Source organism: Trachemys scripta, chromosome 12 (genome assembly GCF_013100865.1).
Source record: "Trachemys scripta elegans isolate TJP31775 chromosome 12, CAS_Tse_1.0, whole genome shotgun sequence".
NCBI classification, from domain to species: Eukaryota; Metazoa; Chordata; order Testudines; family Emydidae; genus Trachemys; species Trachemys scripta.
The window spans coordinates 41,332,999-41,351,950 of NC_048309.1; the positions used below are offsets into that span (position 1 = coordinate 41,332,999).

General features: G+C 44.9%; 1 gene segment (V, D, J or C); it reads right to left on the reverse strand.

The window, feature by feature from the left end:
• Positions 1 to 527: 527 nt before the first annotated feature.
• LOC117885507 lies at positions 528 to 18,638 on the reverse strand. The segment is given in 3 exon segments: positions 528 to 575; positions 18,102 to 18,439; positions 18,530 to 18,638. Coding segments are annotated over 3 exon segments (432 nt in total).
• Between the last annotated feature and the right edge of the window lie 314 nt (positions 18,639 to 18,952).

Here is an 18,952-nt window from a genome sequence, read left to right on the forward strand (position 1 = left end):
TTGTGTTTTGAAAGCAGTTATATTCCTTATCCCCCCATTGTTCTCCCATTAACATGCCCCTCTCTCTAGAGGAACTCAGATGGAATGGAGGCGCTAACTGATTTCAGTTACAATCTCCCCTTTCCATTACAACTTGCGGATGACAAGACCTGGGTAAAGGTGATGCAGAGCCACGCTGAGAGTCTCCCCGCTGTACTCAGCACCTCACTGCACTATTCAAAAAACGCTTCCCCCTGTCATACGGCTGCCTGCTTGTGTGTCCCTGAGCGTTGCCTCTGGCGCAGTGATGGGTGGCGGTGTCTGCAGCTGTCAGCAAGACTTGGTTCTTGGAAGTGTCCTGTGAGATGGTCACTCGACACTGCACAGAGCTGGGGTACTCAGTGTTTCACCTGGGGGAGCTATAGAATGCGGGTCCCATCCATTCCAGCCCTTTCCGCGTGGGCTGCTGGACCCAGTTCCAGGCGACGCTGGTGCTAGAAACGAGTCTCCGGAGATGGTTCAAGTGAGTGTCAGGGACTCCCCGGGTTTCACCACTCCCTGGCCCGGTTCCCACAGCTGCACTTGGGAGAGGACACCTGGGAAGGAAACACAGATATGAATCCGTGAGCCAGGCTCCTAACCCTGGGGAGTGGGGAACATGTGAAAATTAAACACCACGAGACCGCGTCTAAGCTAGCGAGACACCCAAATGCCACTGAATTACATCAGGATCCGGGCACTTCATTCCTTAGGCTTCCTTGAATGGCTGATCTTCTGGAGTCACTGCAGCAATTAACCCTCAGGACCACCAATAAACACGTACCTGAAGGGGCCTCCAGCATGAACAGGAAAATCAGTAGCAGGTTCATCTTAAATGAAGGTGCAAACTGTCCCCAGCAGCGAGGCCCGGGCAGTTCTGTGTCTAGGGAGGGACCGAGGCTCCTCCAATCAGGGGGCTGGATTTAAACAGGAATCCTCCAGTGAAGGGATTTGCAGGCGAGTTTCACAACGTGAGCAGAAGAGCTGGTAGGCTGTGAGCTCTGTCTACACATGGGCATCTCTCCCTGGGACATGTGTCCCCCTCAGGCAGTGAGTTCTGCTCAGCAAGGGTGTTTGGTCATTTAGCACTCTTAACGGTCCTTGAAACTGTCAGCCAAATACAAGTGCAGGACAGCGCCTTCTTAGGAAGGAAGGAATATTTGAAGAAGAGAAATTATAACTCTTCTCTAGTGGTTTTGGCTGGGAAAAGAGCACAAGGGACTTAGGAACCGAGATGTCATCATAATCCTGGAGGATTGGGTGTTTAACTCCCTTAAATCCTCTCTGCCCTCCTGTCCCATGTTCGGTAGAGATTTATTATATTGCTAGTATGGCTGTCAAGCAATAAGAGAAAAAAATAATCGTGATTAAAAAAATAATAATCATAATTAATTGCGTGATTAATTGCACTGTTAAACAACAATAAAATACTATTTATTTTAAATATTTTTGGATGTTTATATATATTATTTTCAATTACAACACAGAATACAAAATGTAAGATTAAGCTAGATAAGTTTATGGAGGGAATGGTTTAATGGGATAACATGATTTTAGTCAAAGGAACAGCGTGCCATCGCTGGTAAATAGTATAATGGCTAATGAGGGTCTGGCTGGAGACTCTTGCCTACATGCTCGGGGTTCTACTGATCGCCATATTTGGGGTCGGGAAGGAATTTTCCTCCAGGGTAGATTGGCAGAGGCCCTGGAGGTTTTTCGCCTTCCTCTGCAGCATGCGGCAGGGGTCGCTAGCTGGAGGATTCTCTGCTATTTGAAGTCTCTAAACCACAGGATTTGGGGACTTCAACAGCAGAGTCACGGGAAAGGGTAGGGACGGCTTTGTGGCCCGCATCATGCGGGAGGTCAGACTAGATGATCATAATGGTCCCTTCTGACCTTAAAGTCTATGAGTCTATGAGTCTATGAGTCTACGTTATATTTCTCTTTAATTACAAATATTTGCACTTTAAAAACCTAAAAAAAACGTATTTTTCAATTCACCTCATATAAGTACTCTAGTGCAATCTCTTTATATGAAAGTTGAACTTACAAATACAAATGTAGAATTATTTTAAAAAAAATCCGTCAAAATAAAACAATGTAAAACTTTAGAGACTACAAGTCCACTCAGTCCTACTTTTTGGTCAGCCATTCACTCAGACACACAAGGTTGGTTACAATTTTCTTGCTGCTTCTTGTTTACAATGTCACCTGAAAGTGAGAACAGGTGTTCGCATGGCACGGTTGTAGCTGGTGTTGCAAGATATTTAAGTGCCAGATGCGCCAAAGATTCATATGTCCCTTCATGCTTCACCCACCATTCCAGAGGACATGCGTCCATGCTGATGCTGGTTCTTCTTGATAACGATCCAAAGCAGTGCAGACTGACACATGTTCATTTTCATCGTCTGAGTCAGATGCCACCAGCAGAAGGTTGATTTTCTTTTTTGATGGTTCGGGTTCTGGAGTTTCCACATCTGAGGGTATGTCTACACTGCACAGTTCTCACCAAAACTTTTGTCTTTCACGGGTACTTAAAAAAGCTCCCCCCGCAAAAGACAAAAGTTTTGCTGATGCAAATGGCAGTGTGAATGCGGCTTTGTTGGCAGAAGTGCTCTTCTGCCAACACAGGTTATACCTCTTGCGGGGCTGGAAGTATTTTGTTGGCAAAAGTGCTGACAAAATACCACAAAAGAGCATTCACACATGCTGATTTTTAGTGACAAGGTTGTGTCAACACAGCCTTGTCCCTAAAAGCTGCGTAGTGTAGACAAGCCCTGAGTGTTGCTCTTTTAAGACTTCTAAAAGCAGGCTCTGCACCTCGTCTCTCTCAGATTGTGGACGGCACTTCAGATTCTTAAACCTTCGGTCGAGTGCTCTAGCTATTTTTAGAAATCTCACATCGGTCCCTTCTTTGCGTTTTGTCAAATCTGCTGTGAAAGTGTTCTGAAAACTAACGTGCTGCATCATCATCCGAGACAGCTATAACATGAAATATATGCAGAAGGCGGGTAAAACAGAGCAGGAGACATATAGTTCCTCCCCCCACATACACACACCAAGGAGTACAGTCACAAATTTAATTGGTGCATTATTTTTTTAACTAGCGTCATCAGCATGGAAGCAAGTCCTCCGGAATGGTGGCCGAAGCATGAAGGGGCATACGAATTTTTAGCATATCTGCCATGTATATACCTTGCAAGGCCCACTACAAAAGTGCCATGTGAATGTCTGTTCTCACTTTCAGGTGACATTGTAAATAAGAAGCAGGCAGCAGTATCTCCCATCAATGTAAACAAACTCGTTTGTGTTTGCGATTGGCAGAAAAGAAGTAGGACTGAGTGAACTTGTAAGTGTAGATAAATCTCTGATAATTTTCATATGACTTTACATTGTGCCTCTTCATATAACCTTGTGGTGGGTCTACCCACGTGTGACCTCTGTTTTCATGGAACTTTGTATCAAAGCCTCATTTAGAAACTTTGCATTGCCCTTGGTATAATATTAGGGTTACCATATTTCAACAAGCAAAAAAGAGGACGGGAGGAGCCCCGCCCTAGCCCCGCCCCTGCCCCTCCCACTTCCCGCCCCCCCAGAACCCCCAACCCTCCCCCCGTTCCTTGTCCCCTGACTGCCCCCTCCTGGGACCCCTGCCCCTAACTGCCCCCCGGGACTCCACTCCCTATCTAAGCCTCCTTGCCTCTTGTCCCCTGACTGCCCCAACCCTTATCCACACCCCCACCCCCAGACAGACCCCTGGGACTCCCACGCCCCATCCAACCACTCCCCACCCCCTGACAGCCCCCCCCAGAACTCCCAACCCATCTAAACCCCTCTGCTCCCTGTCCCCTGACTGCTCCGATCCCTCTCCACACTCCTGCCCCCTGACAGCCCCCCCAGAACTCCCAACTCATCTAAACCCCTCTGCTCCCTGTCCCCTGACTGCTCCGATCCCTCTCCCCACTCCTGCCCCCTGACAGCTCCCCCCCAGAACTCCCAGCCCCCTACCCCCCGCTCCTTGTCCCCTGACTGCCCCCTCCTGGGACCCCTGCTCCTAACTGCCCTCCAGAACCCCACCCCCTATTTATGTACAGGCGTGACTACCTGCCCTTTCCTGGTTACTATACGCGGCCAGTCCGCATCCACATCCAGTAGTTAAAAAAAAAAAAATAAACTAATAATTTAAATTGGAATTTCATCCATTAATAAGTATTTATTATATAGTTAAAACCATTCTATTGAAGGGCAGATATTAAATAACACTAAATATGTTAATGTTCAAAACAATATTAAAAATTTGAAAATTTAGAGCATGGAAACCAAAATAGATAAAATTTGGTTTTGGCAAGATACACGGAATGGAAACTCCGGGATCTTTACCTGTCACTGAATATAGCCATCATACCAATAGTGGAATATAAAACAAGTCTACATATACTCTCCTTAAAATTTTTACTTCTGTCCATTCCCAATAATTGTAACAAATCATTATTACCTTCACTCCACTTGCCACGCGCCCCAAGCACAAAACCAAAGAAGTGGATATTTTTACCTCCCGTTAAGTTTTTAATTTCTTCCTCTAACTCAAGATAATAAGCCACCTTCTCACTGTGGGCTTGTTCCAAACTTCCGGCATTATCCTCCCATCGCACTGTAACATCAACCACCACTGCTGTATCTCCTTTTATAAATATAATATCCGGCTTTCTTAACTCACCCTTACTATTTCTCAAATGGGGCTCTATCATTGCCTTCCACCCTAATTTACCAACCTTATCTACAACTGCAGACACTACTCTATTATGCCTTTTTATCCTAGCATTCTTAGTCTTATAACATTGTCCTGAGATATGGGGAACAGTCTCCCGCACTTTACCGCACCATCTACAAAGAGCATTCACACCTCCTCTGCCTCTTGCTAATGTCTCCCTAGTAGGATAAATATTTGCCCTAAGCTGCAATGCTGCGATATACGCTGACGATTTAACTTTACTAGAGTTTCTACAAATCGAATTACTAATTAAATCATTTTTCAAATATTTTATCCCTATTCCCTGACATCTCAGTTCCGACCATCTTAACAATTCCTCTTCCCTCCATTTCTTGGGATGAGATGTTACTGCACTAAATGACAATATTTTATCCACAAGATTTTCTCCTGCATATAGATAAGATAGGTCCATCCAATCATCTCTCGAGACAATATGTCTCCTCCATTTACGAATTAACATATTTGGGATTTGCACACTAAACTTAGTGAGAGCTAAACCACCATCCCTACCTCTAGAATAAAATATCCCATCTGTGGTACACTGAGGTAAATGTAAAATCTCTTGAACTATTTTTCTAACTAACACATCAAGATCGTCTAAAAGATTAAAAGGGGGTTCTATTAAAAGAAGATTATAAAATAGCTTCGGTAAGATGTATGTCTGTAAAATTAATATTTTTTGGGCCGGTTTTAATGGGGCCTTAATTCAATTCTCACTCCAATCTTTCAATTTTTCTTTAAGTACCGGTCCCCCTACACCTATCCAGGGATCTATTCTAGCCCCTAAATATTTTTCAAAATCCCCTGGTTGAACATATTCAATCTTCTCTGACCCTATCTGCCAATTATCCTTAGGATTAACTACATAGGTTTTATGTTTAGTTAAAATATGAAAGCCTTTCGTTTTCTTCACATTAACAGAGAGATTAGTATTTTTACAAAACTCCTCTAAGATACCCAAATTTTTGATCATTCCTTTATATGAGCTACTTAAAATTGCCACATCATCGGCAAAAGCCAATGACGTGACACTATTACCCTTAACATAAAAACCACTTCCTTCTACTTCTAATCTAGTTAAAAGGGGATCCATAGCAATATTAAACAAAATTGGGGACAACGGGTCACCCTGCTTGACCCCCCTCCTAATTAAAATAGACTCAGTAGCTTCATCACCCACCCATACCCTAGTTGTGCAATTATCATAAAGGTCCCTAATAATATCTATAAAATGTTCATCTATACCAAATCTTCTCAACCCGGCTATTATATGTCCGTGTCCCACAGAATCAAATGCTTTAGCCAGATCTACGAACACTATTGCAATTTCATTCCCATTTCGTTTAGCCCCTTTAATCAAATTATCTAATATAGCAATATTTTCCTCACACCCAGGGGCGGATATAAATCCTTTTTGTCTACTACATATCTTAACTGTTTCCACCAGTCTTTTTGCTAATATTTTGGTATAGATTCTAATCCAAACTGACCCAATTGTCAATGGTCTCCAAGATGTTAACTTCTTCATTTCCTCCTCATCTTGTGTCTTTGGTATTAAAATAGTTCTATTTTTCTTAAATTCATCTGGTACCTGTCTATTTAGAAACCATATATTAAAAATTTTTGTAAGTATTAAGGAGTCTAAATTAAAAATATCCCACAAATTGCTCACTTTTACTTTATCTGGGCCAGGAGCACTATCTTTTCTTATTTCTGTTAAAGCTATTCTAATCTCATCCACAGAGATCGGACTCATTAATATATCATTATCCGCATACTCTGTGGATGATGGCCACCCTATCATATTACCATGTCCAATTGTTCCCAAAATATTTACATAGTATTCCTCAATTTCTTTCATAGGGATAGCACACTTAGCCTTATCTGGCTCTCCCATTATAATGCGAGTCAATCTTCTTCTATCCTTATCAAATAATTGTTGATAGAATTTATACTTAGCTTTCTTTGTAGCATATCTCCTAATTGCATTAAATTGCTTCCTTCTCCCCTCCTTTCTAATCTTCCCTTTTCCTTTATTCCTCAACTCTATTTGACTTTCATTTCTAGGGTCCTGTCCCTCTACTAATGAATAACATAATTTTTCCAACATTGCCCATCCGAGAGCTTTTGTTAAATCCTCCTTTAATAATCCTTCAATTTCCCCTAAACTATTTATTATTTCTCTTCCCTCCCTACTTTGTTTTCCCCGTTTACATAGTTTCTCCACTAAATCCACTTCTGGATGTCCTTTTAGTGGGAAAATCCTCTCTCTTGGGGGCGGAATTTCTAATATATTTACTCTAATGTCCTCTACCTCAGTCACTTCCTCCCTATCTCCTGTTACCACTAACTTCTTCTTTGCTAATTCTCGTCTTTTATCCGATATTTGTTTATTCGTTTTGGTCCTCATCTCGCTCTCAATACATTTATTTATATTCCTTTTCCCAATATATTTCCTTTCCAACTGTATAAGCTGCGCAACCTCATCTTTGGTCCATATACGAGATCTAGTCGATCCCTCTTTGATCTTACTTTTAGCAGCCATATCTTCTTTTCTTTGCTCATTCCTCACAGCAGGGTGTCTATGTCTACAGTGTTGGCTCAATCCAGATCTAGTATGAAAACCAAGCCCACAGACCGAGCACGTATGGCTCTTCATTGGGGTATCCGCCTTCTTGGGTATGCACCTGGGGTAGTGGCAAGCTATATTATGATATTGAGAAGATTTTCCACATTTACTACATACAACTCGTATGGCTTTACTTTTATGAACCACATTAATGTGTTTGGCCCATTTACCAAATGTTGGTAATATCTGGGGACATATTGGACAATTAAAACTATCAACGGGATACTCTAAATAAAAAACCCCATCCTTCCACGAACTACTTTCTAATATATTTATATTACTACCAGTACTGTTAAGATCCTTATTACGATCCCTATTAAAATCAGTACTTGATTCCCTAACATATGGATCATCAAATGTACTTAAATACTTAAAATCTGGATTAAAACTGTCCATAGTTAAATCATTAAAAGTGTCCCTTGTAAAAACCATCGGTAAGATAGATAAAATCTCCTCACCATGATCATCACAAACATTCTCCTCTACCTCCTCTCCATGCTCCACTGGGAGGACTTGATTCTCACTCTCATGCTCATGAGACTTCATTATAGTCCACACCATTTTATCCATTGGTCCAGCGACCCTGATCACACCCCTAATATATTTAACACTGTCAGCCGGGGCATCAAAGCCAACAGCGGGGGCGTTATTAACCCGGTCCAGCACCAATCCGGTATAAAAATATAAATATAAATATAAGACTCCCTGTTCCTTGTCCCCTAACTGCCCCCTCCTAAGACCCCCCCCCANACAGCAGGGTGTCTATGTCTACAGTGTTGGCTCAATCCAGATCTAGTATGAAAACCAAGCCCACAGACCGAGCACGTATGGCTCTTCATTGGGGTATCCGCCTTCTTGGGTATGCACCTGGGGTAGTGGCAAGCTATATTATGATATTGAGAAGATTTTCCACATTTACTACATACAACTCGTATGGCTTTACTTTTATGAACCACATTAATGTGTTTGGCCCATTTACCAAATGTTGGTAATATCTGGGGACATATTGGACAATTAAAACTATCAACGGGATACTCTAAATAAAAAACCCCATCCTTCCACGAACTACTTTCTAATATATTTATATTACTACCAGTACTGTTAAGATCCTTATTACGATCCCTATTAAAATCAGTACTTGATTCCCTAACATATGGATCATCAAATGTACTTAAATACTTAAAATCTGGATTAAAACTGTCCATAGTTAAATCATTAAAAGTGTCCCTTGTAAAAACCATCGGTAAGATAGATAAAATCTCCTCACCATGATCATCACAAACATTCTCCTCTACCTCCTCTCCATGCTCCACTGGGAGGACTTGATTCTCACTCTCATGCTCATGAGACTTCATTATAGTCCACACCATTTTATCCATTGGTCCAGCGACCCTGATCACACCCCTAATATATTTAACACTGTCAGCCGGGGCATCAAAGCCAACAGCGGGGGCGTTATTAACCCGGTCCAGCACCAATCCGGTATAAAAATATAAATATAAATATAAGACTCCCTGTTCCTTGTCCCCTAACTGCCCCCTCCTAAGACCCCCCCCCAACTGCCCCCCAGGACCCTACCCCCTACCTGTACCCTGACTGCCCAAAACTTTCTCCACTCCCCCCAAAAAGCCCCCCCCCCGTTTCTTGACTGCCCCCTTCAGAACCTCCCTGTCCCTTCTCCTGCCCCCCTTACCCTGCTGCTCAGAACAGGGTGTTGGGCTCTGTGCCAGCCGGACACATGGCTGAGCTCCCCTGCACAACACAAAACCCGGTCCCTGGCCCTGCACAGGGCTGCCGGAGCGGGCTGCAGGAGGAGGAGCTGCCGGCCGGCTCAGAATGCAGGAGGGGGGGGTGGGAGGAGGAAGCTGCTCCGGAGTCCAGCCCGGGACTTTCCTGCAGCCCTCCCAGCCGCTCGCTCTGTTCTGCCGGGGGAGGGGGAAATCCCGGACATTGTGAGTGCTTTACAAATTCCCCCCGGACGCTATTTTTAGCACACAAAAGGAGGACATGTCCGGGTAAATCCGGATGAATGGTAACCCTATATAATATTATAGCCCCTAAGGATAGAATAAGATAGAAGAAAAATTTCTTTTTGCTAGCAGTAGAACAAGAGCTCTCCCCCCCGCACTCTTAATCAATTGCCCTGTTGAATGAATGAGGTGTGGATGAACAAGGCATGGAAGGCAGCACCTCCAGACAGCCTCAGCTGTTGGAGAGGGGCTGGGAGCCAGACCCAAGAACAATAAAACGTGTCAAGTGGGCTCATTAAAGACAAGCAGACATACCCACGGCCTCGGGGGTTAGAAGCAAGCACCTTCTTTTGGAAACACCCTCTTTGCAGCATTGGGACAACACTCAAAAGAAAGCAGCACAAAGGACCAATGGACACAGACACAGAGTTTGAAGCTGGTATAGATTTGCATAAGAGGAAAGCTGCTATAAAAGTGAGGTGTCTTGCAGAGGACCCTGGGTCTCGTCTTGTCAACATGGGAGCATCGATCCGGATCGGCAGAAGCCCGGCTCCACCCCCTCCCCCATCTAACTCACCTGGCCAGTGAAGTTAAGGGGAGCAACTAATTGGTAACAACAAGACGGAGTGTGTTTGTGTGTGTGTGTGAGTGTAAGTGTAATATATTATATGCATATAATACAGTGTTAATGAATACATGTATTACTAATAAATGTGGCGTTTTGTCTTATTCCCCCTGAAAAGATTTTGTGCAGTACTTTAAGTACAACATAAGCCAGTGGTTCTCAAACTGGGGCTGCCGCTTGTGTAGGGAAAGACCCTGGCAGGCCGGGGTTTTTTACCTGCCATGTCCACAGGTTCAGCTGGTCCTGGCTCCCCCTGGCCGCGGTTCACTGCTCCAGGCCAATGGGGGCTGCGGGAAGAGGCGGCCAGCAAATCCCTTGTCCAGATGGGGCAGGTAAACAAACCTGCCCGGCTGGCCAGGGGCTTTCCCTACAAAAGTGACGGGCCCAGTTTGAGAACCACTGTTGTAGGCTCTAAAGTTTTATACTGTTTTGTTTTTGAGTGCAGTTATATACCAAAAAAAAAAAAAATCGTCATGTGTAAGTTACACTTTCGGTAAAGAGATTGCACTTCAGTACTTGTATGAGGTGAATTGAAAAATACTATTTCTTTTGTTTATCATTTTTACTGTGCAAATATTTGCAATAAAAATAATAATAAAGTGAGCACAGTACACTTTGTATTCTGTGTTGTAATTGAAATCAATATTGAAAAAAGTAGAAAAACATCCAAAAATATTTAATACATTTCAATTGGTATTCTATTGTTATAAGTGTGATTAATCGCAAATAATATTTTTAATCGTGATTTTTTTTTTTGTTATTTGCATGAGTTAACTGAGATTCAGTGACAGCCCTAATTGTTTGGGGTCTCTTATGGGATTATCACGTGCCTCGTAATCAAAATGTCTTCTTCTTCGGTGACTCTTGTATTCTTGAATGGGTGGGAAAACAGCTTCTGTGCACTCTTCAGAACGTTTTGAAATCTGACCGGTAAGACTGTAGGTCTGACTTTGCTTTGACCACTTGTTCCATTGCTCCAGATAGATCAAGGTCAACACCTTGGAGTCTCTTGCGTACTGTATGTCATGCCACAACACTAAGCCACACAGAAATTTGAAGTTATGTATGTTTCTGGTGATTCCATTTCCCTCTGCCACTGTTCTCCCATGAACAGTTCCTGTCATAACATTATCCTCCATAATGACAACTATGGCATCATCTATCTTCCCAATTTGGTGTTTGATAGGCTTTATCACCTCCACTCGACTGTCCCATCATGTGGGCACTCAGTGGTTTCAGTGTCAGAGAGGATGTTCCCAGATGTTGCTTCAAAATTTGCCATTAATGAGTTCATGAGGAGAAAAATACACAGATGCTTGAATTACATTAAAAAATTCAGCAGCCTCACTAGGAGCTGATGCTGCATCACTGACCACCAAGTTCAATGAATGAGAACTACATGGACAAAAAAAGCTCGAGGGTTTAACTCTCAGATCCGTGTCTGCGCTCCTCTGTTCTTTCCTCTCATGTTGGCACCATTACTGTAGCCCTGACCTCTCATGTCAGCTCTCGCAATTCCCATATCTTCCAGCTTTTTAAGAAGCACATTTGTCATACCAGCTCCTGTAGTATCATCAATGTCAATAAATTCTAGAAAATGCTCTCTGACAGTCACCATTGCAGGGACATTTTCACTGGGTTCTGTTGTTGTTACAAAACGCACCATTAAAGTCATTTGTTCCATATGGCTGTTGTCAGGTGTGCAGTCCAGAATAACAGAGTAATATCTTGCTTACTTCAGATCTGCCTCAATCGTCTGTTTGACTTTTGTTGCCAGTAACTGAATTGTTTTCCAAGGTAGTGGTGTGTGTACATTTCTTGGGTGGTGACTCTTCTTAGATGCTCCTGGAGTACAGCATCAAACTCAGCCATCAGCTCCACAATTTGAAGGAAGTTTCCATTGTTTGGCACATACAGCTGATCTGAAGTGCCACGCAGTGCTAGGTTTTGGGTAGCAAGGTGTCACGGAGTCCCCGGGCGATGCTCTCACATGGCTTCCACCTTCCTGGGTCTGAACTTTGGAGCATTCAGCATCCTCTGCCCCTCTGTGCGCTTCCCATAGCGAGTCTGCCCAGGCACGGTCCTGGGGAAGCCAGAGGGTCCTGCACCCCAACTTCGCAGTCAGACATGACTCTTAGCCAGCCAGTAAAACAGAGGTTTATTAGACGACAGGAACACAGTCTAAAACAGAGCTTATAGGTACAGAGAACAGGACCCCTCAGCCGGGTCCATTTTGGGGGGCAGTGAGCCAGACACCCACATCTGCACTTCACTCCTCGTCCCCAGTCAGCTCCAAACTGACTCTCCCTCCAGCCCCTCCTCCTCTGGGCTTTGTCCCTTTCCCAGGGCAGGAGGTCACCTGATTCCTTTGTTCTCCAACACCTTTAGCTATCACCTTGCAGAGGGGAAGGGCCCTGGCCATCAGTTGCCAGGAGACAGAGTGTCAGCCATTTATGTACACCCGCCCTTTGCTCTGCAACAATTACACCCCCTTTAAGAAATGCATAGGGGAAACCGAGGCACCCCTACAGTATTCAGAGGAAACATTAAGATCAGTCCCACTTCGTCACACAAGCATTCTCACAATGGTAACGAGCCTTTTGAGAACATTTTGCCAATAAAGAGACCCTGATGCAATCTTCTCTTGATGCTGGTCATCTATGGTGGCCTTTAACCTTAGTCTCATCTCAAGCTCTTTCCACCTATGGAACGCTCTCTGGTGATTTGCTGCCTTCTCATGGTATTCCAGATTTCTAGCCAGATTTTTCCAGTCCTTTGTTCCTGTAGAATCCAATGTGGCTGGAACATTAGACTGGAAGAGTTGGCAACAAAAACAGTATGCAGTATTCTGGGTTTTTGAGTACATAAGCATGGCCTCTCCACTTTGTCACCATTAGTGATTTCACGCCAGTAATGTGTCGGATGGAAACTTCTATTTTCATTGTTTTGGGGGAACATGAAGTTTTTCACTTGCTGTGGCCCATGCAGTACAAGGAAGTCCCTCAGGCTACTGCTCAAGTGGGTCCACAGTCCTGGATCATCTAGACTTAAGGAACTAAACTCAGCAGCAGCTGTTTCTTGTGCCTCCACCACACTCTTCTCTGATCTACACTGTTCTTCAGGAATGTGCCTGGTTACATCCATTTGAGATGGAGATATGGATGCTGCAGTAGCTGCCAGGTCACCTGCACTCTGACTAACTGGACGATCAGGCATCTCCTCACCACTCACATCCTCACTGGGGCCGGAAGGCTCACTGTGAACATTCGTGTCCATGTATCTCAGGAGAGCTCCTTCCTGCTTAGATAGAAAACCTTCCTTTGCTTTCTTTCTTTTTCTGAAAATTGCCCCAGAGGGGTGTTTTCTTCTTTCACTCAGGACTGCGGTTCTGTGCCAGCGATAGTGGCTCTCAACACTCAATTGAAGGGGACAAATAAGCAGGCTGGTAGCAGGGCCTGAGTGAGGGAAGATATCAGCATCTTAAGGGCCTAACTGGCTCCTACTACTTCAGTTGACTGCCTGTTCTCCTCAAGGGGGTTCAGGGAAGCAGCAGGAAACAGGAAGCTCCCTGAGAAGCTGGTGTGAATCAGTCCAGGCTCCTGGGGGTGCTGGAGAGGTACATAAGAGGCTCCTCCTCCTCCTCTCTCTCCCTGCAGCTCCTGCTGCTTTCTGTTATTCCCTCTCACCTTTTCTCCTGCCTGCCTGTTATGTCTCTTGTGCCCCCCTCCCTCCAGCACAGCACTCCACCATCTCTGTGCATCTAGGGCAGAGAGAATACATATGCACCAGCAGCAGACACAATTTTCTATGCTCTGGGTCCTAGTGGTGCCCCCCACCCCACAGACACACAGTCTGGCACCTGTGGTGGCCACCTCAGTTCGACTCACGGTAAGGCCAACCCTGACTTCTACCATGACAGAGTAATGGGTGACGGTGTCTGCAGCTGTCAGGGAGCAGATCTGCAGGGAGAACTGTTTTTTGGACGTGTCTGTATAGATGGTGATTCGACCCTAGTGAGGGTTTGTGGTCCCACTACTATATGGATATACCCGTCCCAGCCACTCCAGCCCTTTCCTGGGAGTGTGCCAGATCCAGTGCCAGCCATAATGCTGAGCAGTGCTGGAGAATCTGGAGACAGCACAGGTCAGTGTGAGGGTCTCTCCGGGTTCTGCTGCGCCAGGGCTGGACTGGACCATCTGCACCTGAGAGAGGACACCTGAGGAAAGGAAAACAACGCAAGGAATGATTTAGCCACTGAATGTGTGTGTGTCCCCAATTCCCCCACATGCCACCAGACAATTACAGATGAGTGCAGAGAACAGGGAAAGGAAAACGAACAGAGATTTCATTCTCATTTTCATGCAAGGAGGGAAACTCTCCAGCAGACAGGACCGGGCAGGTCTGTGTCTGGGGAGAGACTGAGGCTCCTAGAACCAGGGGTTGGTATTTAAACAGAAACCCCCGGGGCAGTAATTTGCATGCAGGTTTCATGCAGCACGGATGGGTCTGGTTGGATGGAGATGTCTCGCTGGGCCGTGGCTGCCTGTTATTGTCTTGGCTTTCACAACATCCTCTGGCAAAGAGTTCCACAGATTGACTGTGTTGTGTGAAGAAATACTTCCTTTGTTTGTGTCAGGTTTCCTTCCCCACTCTGAACTCTGGGGTACAGTGGTGGAGACCTGCATGAAAGACCCCCTAAGCTTATTTCTACCAGCTTAGGTTAAAACTTTCCCAAGGCACAAGTTCCACTTGTTCTTGTACAGTATGCTGCCACCACCAAGTGATTTACACAACAATTCAGGGAAGGGTCACTTGGAATCCCTGTTCCCCCCAAATATTTCCCCAAGCCCTGCACCCCCTTTGCTGGGGAGCTTGAGAATAGTATCCTAACCAATTGGGTACAAAGTGAGCGCAGATCAACCCCCTGGGGCCTTTAGGACATTGAAAAACTATCAGGTTCTTAAAATAAGTTTATTTTTAAAAAAAGATCAAAGAATCACCTCTGTAAAATCAGGATGGAAGAAAACTTTACAGGGTAACAAAAAGATTCAAAACACAGAGACTTTCCCCTCTAGGCAAAACTTTAAAGTTACAAAAACAGGGATAAACCTCCCTCTTAGCACAGGGAAAATTCACAAGCTAAAACAAAAGATAATCTAACACATTTCTTTGCTATTTCTTACTATTTCTGCAATACTAGAGGCTTAGTCCAGATACGGCTTAGGGAGATGTATTTACCCTGCCCTGGTTCCTTTGCTGACTCTGAAAGAACTACACAAAAAACTCAAACAAAAACCTTCCCCCATAGATTTGAAAGTATCTTCTCCCCTTATTGGTCCTTTTGGTCAGGTGCCAACCAGGTTATCTGAGCTTCTTAACCCTTTACAGATAAAAGAGGAATTAACCCTTTACAGAGTAAAGAGGAACAGAGGGTCCTGTGGCACCTTTGAGACTAACAGAAGTACTGGGAGCATAAGCTTTCGTGGGTAAGAACCTCACTTCTTCAGATGCAAGTAATGGAAATCTCCAGAGGCAGGTATATATCAGTGTGGAGATAACGAGGTTAGTTCAATCAGGGAGGGTGAGGTGCTCTGCTAGCAGTTGAGGTGTGAACACCAAGGGAGGAGAAACTGTTTCTGTAGTTGGATAGCCATTCACAGTCTTTGTTTAATCCTGATCTGATGGTGTCAAATTTGCAAATGAACTGGAGCTCAGCAGTTTCTCTTTGGAGTCTGGTCCTGAAGTTTTTTTGCTGTAAGATGGCAACCTTTACATCTGCTATTGTGTGGCCAGGGAGGTTGAAGTGTTCTCCTACAGGTTTTTGTATATTGCCATTCCTGATATCTGACTTGTGTCCATTTATCCTCTTGCGTAGTGACTGTCCAGTTTGGCCAATGTACATAGCAGAGGGGCATTGCTGGCATATGATGGCATATATAACATTGGTGGACGTGCAGGTGAATGAGCCGGTGATGTTGTAGCTGATCTGGTTAGGTCCAGTGATGGTGTTGCTGGTGTAGATATGTGGGCAGAGTTGGCATCGAGGTTTGTTGCATGGGTTGGTTCCTGAGTTAGAGTTGTTATGGTGCGGTGCGTGGTTGCTGGTGAGAATATGCTTAAGGTTGGCAGGTTGTCTGTGGGCGAGGACTGGCCTGCCTCCCAAGGTCTGTGAAAGTGAGGGATCATTGTCCAGGATGGGTTGTAGATCACTGATGATGCGTTGGAGAGGTTTAAGCTGAGGACTGTAGGTGATGGCCAGTGGAGTTCTGTTGGTTTCTCTTCTGGGCCTGTCTTGTAGCAGGAGGCTTCTGGGTACACGTCTGGCTCTGTTGATTTGTTTCTTTATTTCCTTGTGTGGGTATCGTAGTTTTGAGAATGCTTGGTGAAGATCTTGTAGGTGTTGGTCTCTGTCTGAGGGGTTGGAGCAGATGCGATTGTACCTCAGTGCTTGGCTGTAGATGATGGATCGTGTGGTGTGACCGGGGTGGAAGCTGGAGGCATGAAGGTAGGCGTAGCGGTCGGTGGGTTTTCGGTATAGGGTGGTGTTAATGTGGCCATCGCTTATTTGTACGGTGGTGTCCAGGAAGTGGACCTCCCGTGTAGATTGGTCCAGGCTGAGGTTGATGGTGGGGTGGAAGCTGTTGAAAGCATGGTGGAATTCTTCCAGGGCCTCCTTCCCATGGGTCCAGATGATGAAGATGTCATCAATATAGCGTAGGTAGAGAAGGGGCATGAGTGGACGGGAGCTGAGGAAGCGTTGTTCCAGGTCAGCCATAAAAATGTTGGCATATTGTGGGGCCATGCGGGTGCCCATAGCGGTGCCACTGGTCTGGAGGTATATATTGTCACCAAATTTGAAGTAATTGTGCGTGAGGATAAAGTCAGAGAGCTCAGCAATAAGTTGTGCTGTGTCATCATCAGGGATACTGTTCCTGACAGCTTGTATTCCATCTGTATGTGGGATGTTTGTGTAGAGAGCCTCTACATCCATGGTGGCTAGGATGGTGTTTTCCGGGAGGTCACCAATGCATTGTAGTTTCCTCAGGAAATCTGTGGTGTCACGGAGATAGCTGGGAGTGCTGGTGGCGTAGGGTCTGAGTAGGGAGTCCACATATCCAGACAGTCCTTCAGTGAGAGTGCCAATGCCCGAGATGATGGGGCGTCCAGGATTTCCAGGTTTGTGGATCTTAGGTAGTAGATAGAATAACCCCGGTCGGGGCTCTAAGGGTATGTTGATTTGTTCCTGTGTTAGTGTAGGGAGTGTCCTGAGTAGATGGTGTAGTTTCTTAGTGTATTCCTCAGTGGGATCTGAGGAAAGCGGCCTGTAGAATTGGGTATTGGAGAGTTGTCTGGCAGCCTCCTTCTGGTAGTCAGACCTGTTCATGATGACAACAGCACCTCCTTTATCAGCCTCTTTGATGATAATGTCAGGGTGGTTTCTGAGGCTGTGGATGGCATTGCGTTCTGCACGACTTAGGTTATGAGGCAAGCGATGTAAAAAGGGAGTAAAGAGGGATTTTATGCTACCCTTAGCTGTATGTTTATGACAGTTTGTTTTAAACCTCCTGCCTATTAGTTTGATTTTGTGACCCCTGGGTCTTCTGTTATGGGAAGGAGTAAATAACACTTCCTTATTCACTTTCTCCACAGCAGTCAGGGTTTTATAGACCTCTATCATATCCCCCCTTAGCTGTCTTTTTTCCAAGATGAAAACTCCCAGTCTTATTCATCTCTCCTCATATGCAGCTTTTCCATATCCCTGGTAAACCCTCATCCTGAATCCATGTAGATTCCATCTACTGAGTGTTGTAAACTGGGGTGGGGAAGCAGCTGGGGATGAGAGAACATGGTGAGAGTTGGGGTTTGCCGCTGATTTCCTTTGTTTAAACCATACATCTGCAATGAAAAATGACATTGTTTTCGCTGCTGTTCTGACATATCAGAGTATCATTTCCTTGTATGAACTTTATGGAATCCTGACTCTTAGCCATTCTCTCTCCTTCTCAATTCCTGCCTCTGTCTCTTAAAAAAAATGACAGCATTAAATGCCCTGAATGTCTGTATAGAAACCACTTCCCCTTTCTGTACGGGTCCTGTTTTGCTCTGCATCACTGTGTCTCTGGTGCAGTAATAGGTGGCAGTGTCTGCAGGTGTCAGCGAGCGGAGCTGCAGGGAGAACTGGTTCTTGGAGGAATCTTTGGCGATGGTGATTCGGCTCTGGAAAGCCGGGGCATAGCTGGTGACCTGGCTAGGTCCGTATGTATACCCCATATATTCTAAGCCTTTCCCAGGAGCCTGCCGGATCCAGCCCCAGTTATAGCCAGAAGAAATGGTATAACCAGACACAGAGCAGGTTAATGTGAGGGTCTCTTGGGGCTTCACCATGCCAGGCCCGGACTGGACCAGCTGGATTTGGGTCCGGGCACCTGCAAAGACAGGAAATGTTACAGTTAAATCCTTCTGTGTCTGTCTAAGGGTTTGATCATTCCCCCCCAGGATTTCTCCTCCTGACTTACAAGGCGATATAGCGAGTAAAACCAGGAGTGACAGCATATTTTCCATCTTCTTTAAAAGGTGAGAAAAAAGGACAAAGAATGAAATTCACTTCAGCCCCTGGGCAGGCGGGTCCCATGAGAACCCAGGATCTGCTGTTTAAATGGGGACCCTGGCTGGGAGATTTGCATAAAGATCAGACACTCTGACATCACCCTTGGAAAGGAGCTGAAAACACCGGAGCTCCTTTGTTCAGTTGCTTTCTCAGAGCTGTAAACAGGGCAGGGAAATGAACCAGCTATTAGTGAATGCTGTGTGATCTGTCCCCTTTCTTTCTTTCTTTCTTTCTTTCTTTCTTTCTTTCTTTCTTTCTTTCTTTCTTTCTTTCTTTCTTTCTTTCTTTCTTTCTTTCTTTCTTTCACCATGTGACGAAGTGGGGGATTTTC